The sequence below is a fragment of the Hermetia illucens genome, chromosome 4 (assembly GCF_905115235.1).
Source record: "Hermetia illucens chromosome 4, iHerIll2.2.curated.20191125, whole genome shotgun sequence".
NCBI lineage: Eukaryota > Metazoa > Arthropoda > Insecta > Diptera > Stratiomyidae > Hermetia > Hermetia illucens.
The window spans coordinates 127,325,639-127,332,288 of record NC_051852.1 but is presented as its reverse complement, the minus strand read 5'-3'; the positions used below and the strand labels follow the sequence as shown (position 1 = coordinate 127,332,288).

The following is a 6,650-nucleotide window of genomic DNA, read 5'->3' as shown; positions in this document are numbered from 1 at the left end:
TGTCTTCTTCTTTAACTTTTGTCCCGCCCGGAAATGCAACTTTTCCCTATCTTAGACTTGGTCCCAGTGGAGCTAGGAGCCTGTCAAATCACCATCTACCTTACCAAGTCATCGCTGCTTCGGTCGGCTTTTGTTTTTTTTTAACATCGGCTTCGAAGCTTAGGTCAATCTTACCTAGTAGCTTTCTCATCAGACTAAACTAGGTTCACGGTTATACGAATAACATCACATCAGGCGCCTGTCACGAACGTTTTCCACAATGGATTCTACCCCATATCGGTCGCGGATGTCCTAATTTCCAACTGATTCAACAAAATATCTTCGTCTTCATTGCTGCGAAGCACAGTTCATTGTCTTTGGTTGTCAGCTAGCACTATAAAAGGAGCTAGCACGATAAAGGCAGACACGGCGGGCACCACTGCGTTAAATTTTGAATTTAAGGCATTCATTGATGCTCCAATCACAAAAGATGGTGGTTATAGTGCATCATTTCATTCAGGTTGCCTTGATACGTTAAATGCTCGTAAGTCACTTTTAGCTGAAGGGACCGGTCAGAGATACATACATACTACATGAAGATTCGATATCAGCTTTGTTATGAGACGCTAGGAAATTACCATCCCTGTCAGGTAGTATTTAGTCTGCCATCTACTTAATGGCAGACCGGACCAGTTGCAAAGCAGCATACTTTTACGGTTGTGGCCCACGGATCCCTCGCTTTTGGGCAGGCAAAACATATGACGGTTTCGTCCAGGGCATAGGCAGCCCATCAGTCACTACCTCACCTCTGCCCTGGGATGAGAAGTGGTTACAAGTTGGCATTTGCAAACGCTAAACCTGACAAGTAGAGCGAACCCTTTTAATTATCGGCGGCTATTTCTAATTTCGCTGTTTGTTATTGACCGAAACGCCGTATGCCTTGAGAGATGCATCTTATGATAGGAAACAGGTTGGTAACAACGAATGATGTTGTAGAGTGCTCTACGTATGAATCAAAGTTTGAGGAAACCCAAAATCGAGTTGGACCATACCGCCATCATTACAAATGATTCCTTGTTTTCCCTTAATGCTCGTTTCCCCACAGGCTTAACCTATTCCTATCCGAACTGTATCTGTCGTTCTACTACTACTGCCCTTATCAGAACAGGCAAACACAGACGAAAAATGCAAACAAAGTTTTGCAGGCATCCATATCTTCAGGAAAAACATCAGATTTCTTCAGACAATTTTGCTGTTGTCCAACTGTGATAGAGGTGCTGGGACTTCAACATGAGTACATGCCTTTTTTCCAACAAGGATTGATTTGGGTACCACAATTAGAGCACTGTCGCTGGTATCGCAGTGAATCGGACTTACATCAGCATCCACACTATTGGATACGAGGTCTTCTTAATATCTCTGTCGGCTACGACCTTCGGTTGTAAAGCACAGTTATACACAGTAAGCCCACAAGCCATAAAGAACACTGCTGACGATATGGACATAACCCGAACCATCATGAAATCGCTTTAAGGGCACCAGCCCTAAATGACTGAGCCGAGAGCATTAATTCCAAAGCACGTGCTCCCATGCAATTCTTATTGCGCCAGATAATCGATGGTGATCCTTCGCGATATGAACCACTACACATGGTTCCCTTTCAAACTAGGCGTTGATCAACCTTCACAAGTAAGTAACGACGGCGTTCCCTACCGAGTTAGCAGGAATGAACTCAATGCAGAGAACCGCAACCAAGTCTATCCAGCTGTTGTATTACTGCTATGCTCTCAATACAATACATGATAACTATAGCACAGAACACGTACAGCTAGTGGCAATCTCCCGATGGCAACTATAGCCTCCCTGAAGACTGAGTACCAACCGCGCGGAACATAATCCCGACTGGAAGCAAGCAAGAAACTCCTTCAAGTTACTATTTCCAATTAAAAGGAAGCCGAGGATAGAGGTTCCTTTGTCAGAAATTCATTTGGCATGCTCATATGTGACCCAACTTTTCATTCCACGTGATCTGTCACTTAGACGTAACACTCCCATTTAAATACTCTTTCCTGGGAAATTAGTGGATCTTTCCTTTTTGAGAGACTCCTTTGTAACAGCAATGTTGAATACCCGACATCTGACTACTGTAAAAATCTGCCAAATGTTTTGAAAGCTATGATATCAGACAAAAGAAGAGCTGCCCCAGAAGATAAAATCGGCATAGTTTTTTGCGATAGTTTACTATTTCCCAATATTAATTAAAGCTTTAAATGCCATGTATGTAGTTTTTATCTAAGATAAGTCATAGTGTCAAAGAAAATAGGTGACGAATCTATTTTGAGTGAAATGCGACTATAAAAGGGGGGACAAATCATAAAATTTTCATCAGTTCCTTGATTCAACCGAAGAACCGAACTATTCAAAATGAAAGCCATCGCAGTTATTGCCCTCCTCGTCCTCGTTTCCTGTGCTCAAGCCAGGGTTTACAGCCGTTGTGAAATGGCTCGTATCCTCTACCACGACTATGGAGTAACCAACTTGACCACTCTCGCCAACTGGATTTGTTTGATCCAACACGAATCATCCTTCAACGATCAAGCCGTCGGAGCCCTCAACTACAACGGAACCCAAGATTTCGGTCTCTTCCAAATCAACAACCAATGGTGGTGTCAAGGAAATGTTTCATCCTACAATAGCTGCGGAATCTCCTGTACCGCTCTTCTCGGAAACTTGTCCGCTTCCTGGAAGTGTGCCCAACTTGTCTACAAACAACAAGGATTCAAGGCCTGGTACGGATGGCTCAACTACTGCAACGGAACTGCCCCAAGTGTTGCTGATTGTATCTAAATCTCTATTTCGAAATTTCAATAAAATGGTTTTTTGAAAAACGTCCGGCTTTATTAATAATACTTGAAAATAGGATTGTCTGTTTTGCTATAGGACTTATCACTTCTCGTGTTTCGCAAAAGGTAAATGGATGAAAATATTCAATGTGATTTTGCGGACTTTCTTCGGTCAATCACGAGGACAAAAGTGCTTTACAACTAGAAATGCTGAGAAAATTGGCCCAGTAAGTCTACCACCATATAAGTTCAGTGTCAGACCAACGTGCTCACAAACCAAACCTTATAGATGGGGGGCCATTTTGTGTCACTTAAATGCAGCTTCGATTCTCTAGAAATCTCTTATTCTTTACTTTTTGTCCCGTTCTCTATCGTAGACTTGGTCCCGGTGGAGCTGGGAGCCCCTCAAATCACCATCTACCTTATTAAGCCATTGCTTGCGCGGCCGGCTTTGTTTTTCCCCATCAGCTTCGTGTTTAGGTCAAGCTTGACTAGTAAGATCTTCCTTAGCTGTAGCTTCTCCATCAAACTAAACTACCTTCACGCTAATACGAATTACATCATATCAGACGCCTCTCACGTACCTTTTAATGGATTCAACTCCGTATCGATCGTGGATGTCCTAATTTCGGACTCATTCAATACAACATCTTTGTCTTCCTTGCCGCGAAGCACCGTTCATTGTTCTTGGTTGTCAGCTAGCACTAGCAACAATAAAGGAAGATACGGTGAGCACCAATGCGTTAAATTTTGAATTTAAAACGTTTATTCATGTTCCAATCGCAGAAGAAGTGGGTTATATGGCGCCACTTCATTCAGTTGGTCTGAAGTCAGTTTTGTTATGAGAAAAAAAAAAGGGTAAAACGGGGGAGCTCCATGACTCCATGATAGAAACAATGAAGACTAGTGGGAGGGCACTTCGATAGTGAACGTCGACTTTCTTTGAAACTTTTGAAAAACACCTCCTATCTTAGGCATTATTTTCTTTATTGTATTTGGTGTTGTGCTTAGCCATTGTTATATAATAATTCTATTAAGGGAAGTTGCACTGCGTTCTCAAAGAACTATTGTGCCCTCTTTACTGGTTATAGAGTGCCAATTATCTACAGTTTGCCAAGCAAGCCTATTGCCGTCCGGAATTTTGATATACGAGGTGTGTTCAAAAAGCAAGGACGATTTTCAAATTGCATACTTAGTTTATTTTTGGCAGATATGATAGTTAGACGTGTTTTAGTGTACTCGGCGATTTTCCATTACTACAAAATGTGGAGCAACGAATTTGCATGAAATTTTGTGTCAAAAATGGAATCAAGTACTCTGAAATACTTAAGATGTTGACAGTGGCATACGATGAGTCCGTTCTAAGTACAAAAAATGTTTAGAAATGGTACAAGCTCTTTAAGATGATCGAGAAGATGTCAATGATGAACCTCGTTCGGGATGCCCCAGCACATCAACAACAGATGATTATGTCGAAGCAGTGCAGAAAATTGTTTTGGAAAATCGTCGAATAGCCATACGAGAAATTGCAGAGGATTTTGGCGTATCAGTCGGCTGGTGTCATACAATGAGATGTGCGGCAGCGAAGTTTGTCCCAAAACTGCTAAGCTTTGACTTAAAGGACCATCGCATGAGCATTGCTCAGTAGCTGCTGAATGACGTCAACGACGATCCAGATATGTTCAAAAGGATCATATTGACACCCTGCGACTTATTCCTGTTCCCAAAACCGAAGGGACCTATGAAAGGACGGAGATTTGTAACGATTAACGAGATAAAGACTGCATCGCTGGAAGAGCTCAAGGCTATACCAAAAAGTGTTTATCAGCAATGCTCCGAGGACTCGAAAAAATTCTTGCACAAGTGTATTATATTTGAAGAGGATTACTTTGAAGATGACAATATAAATATTGATTTATAAAGAAGTATCCTTTTATAAAAATAGAAATTCACCTTACTTTTTGTGCACACCTCGTATTCCTAGTTTCTAAGTATTTCAACTTGGTATCTAATCCCAAGTATTCTTCAAGGTGCGTTGACCTACTTTGCACAAGCGCCGGACACTGTCCCAGAATGAATGGAGGTTTCATCATATTCCGCACAAAACCTGCAGGCAAATAATACTTTATTTGGCAGTGACCAGTGAGTATTTCCATTAAATTCCAAATTAATTTCTGGTCCGTGCAGGGGGTCTCTGCTCCCTTCTTGACCAATTCGTATGCAGCCTCATTGCCTGCCAACTCCATATCGCCTGGCAAAGTGTATCCACATTTTATTGTTCGTGCCGAGCGTGTTCAGTCTGTTAAGGCATTTCAATATCAGTTTAAATTACACTTGGTTGTACCTAAGTGCTTTGATCGCCGCTTGGCTGTCGGTTAGAATAGCAATTTTCTGCCACCTATAGTTCCCTTGGATGTTTAAGGAGACCCATCTGTCTATGGCGTATATTTGCGCCTAGAATATGCTCCTGTGCTTACCTATTGATTCTGAGTATTTTTTCCTTGGACCAATGACTGCGACGCCCGACTGTGAGGGATCCGTCAGTATACCAGGTCATCAGTTGCTGGTTTAAGCAATATGTCACAGCCAAGCTTTCCCAGTTTGCCCTGTTACTCTAACGTGTTTCAAACTTCATATCGAAATGAAAACTCGTTGTCATCTTATTCGTTGGTACCAGTACTGGGTACCGTCCAGAAAGAATATTAATCTTCCTTCGATTTATGCAGCTCTGCGCCTCACTGATACTCTTGGTCATTCTGAAGATCACCCTCCTTGCCTGCATCTGCATGTGCAGATGTATGCTATTGTGCAATGTCATAATTCTTATGACGTCTGCCAAAATCTCTGAAAAAAAACCCTCGTTTCCCAAATGTCACTCCCATTAACTAAGTTTCTATTTCCACTACTGAATAAATTAAGAAAGATGATGGAAGTGAATCCTTTTAATACTTCTTCTTTTTCTTTAGCATTTGTCTCCTTCAGAAGTGAGGTCGGCTCGTCGTGATTGGTTGCTTCATTTAGTTCGGTCAAACCCGTGATATGGATGCAGTCGCGAGGCCCTCAAATCATCATCCAGCATATCAAGTGATCGTTTGTACGGTCGGCCTTTTTTTCGCTTTCCATCCACTCCGATATTCCGGTTAAACTGGATAAGTAGAGCATATCCTTTTAATGATTTGTGGTTGTTTCTAACTTCGCTACTTGCCATTGATTGAAACGCCGCATGTTCTGAGGTGTACATCTTATGTTAGGAGGCAGCTTAATGAAGCTGATAACAACGAATGATGTTTTAGAGTGCTTAACGTATGAATAAAAGACTGAGGAAAGTAAAAATCGGGAAAAAGCATACCGCGACCATTACAAATGATAACCCGTTTTCCCCTGATGCTCGTTTCCCCACAGATCAAAGCTATCCCGAATAGAGCGGCGATTTGAATGGTATGTGTCGTTCTACTATTACTGCTACAAAGTCCTCCATCAAAACAAGGGGACCAACCGTATATGACGGGGCTGAGAGCATATGCCCCATGAATTCAACAGGAAATGCTCGCAGAGAACCATCCCAATTCTCGCGGTACCACATAATCTACGGTGATCCTTCGTGATAAAAAGCATAACATATGAGTTCCTTGCAAACTCCGCGCTGATAAACCTTCACAAGTAAGTAGTGACGGTGCTCCGCAACCAGAACCACGCAGAACACAATCACGGCTGGAAACAAGGCTCTGAGAAGAGAAACTCACTCAAGCTACTGTCTCTAATCAAAAGTAAAGTCAAAATAGAATAGTCCCAATCAGAAATCCAATTGACGTACTCATATCTTAGTCA

The 6,650-nt window shown here is 42.0% G+C and overlaps 1 protein-coding gene across 1 annotated transcript; it reads left to right on the top strand.

Moving 5' to 3' along the window:
• The first annotated feature begins 2,361 nt into the window (after positions 1 to 2,361).
• Positions 2,362 to 2,867, top strand: LOC119654678 (lysozyme 2-like). Its single transcript, XM_038060181.1, has one exon. The coding sequence runs from the start codon at positions 2,404 to 2,406 to the stop codon at positions 2,824 to 2,826; it is 423 nt and encodes a 140-aa protein (XP_037916109.1). The 5' UTR covers positions 2,362 to 2,403; the 3' UTR covers positions 2,827 to 2,867.
• Positions 2,868 to 6,650: the final 3,783 nt, after the last annotated feature.

Excerpts from the sequence above, each read along its gene's own strand:
- LOC119654678 (XM_038060181.1), top strand. The coding sequence starts at position 2,404 with ATGAAAGCCATCGCAGTTATTGCCCTCCTCGTCCTCGTTTCCTGTGCT.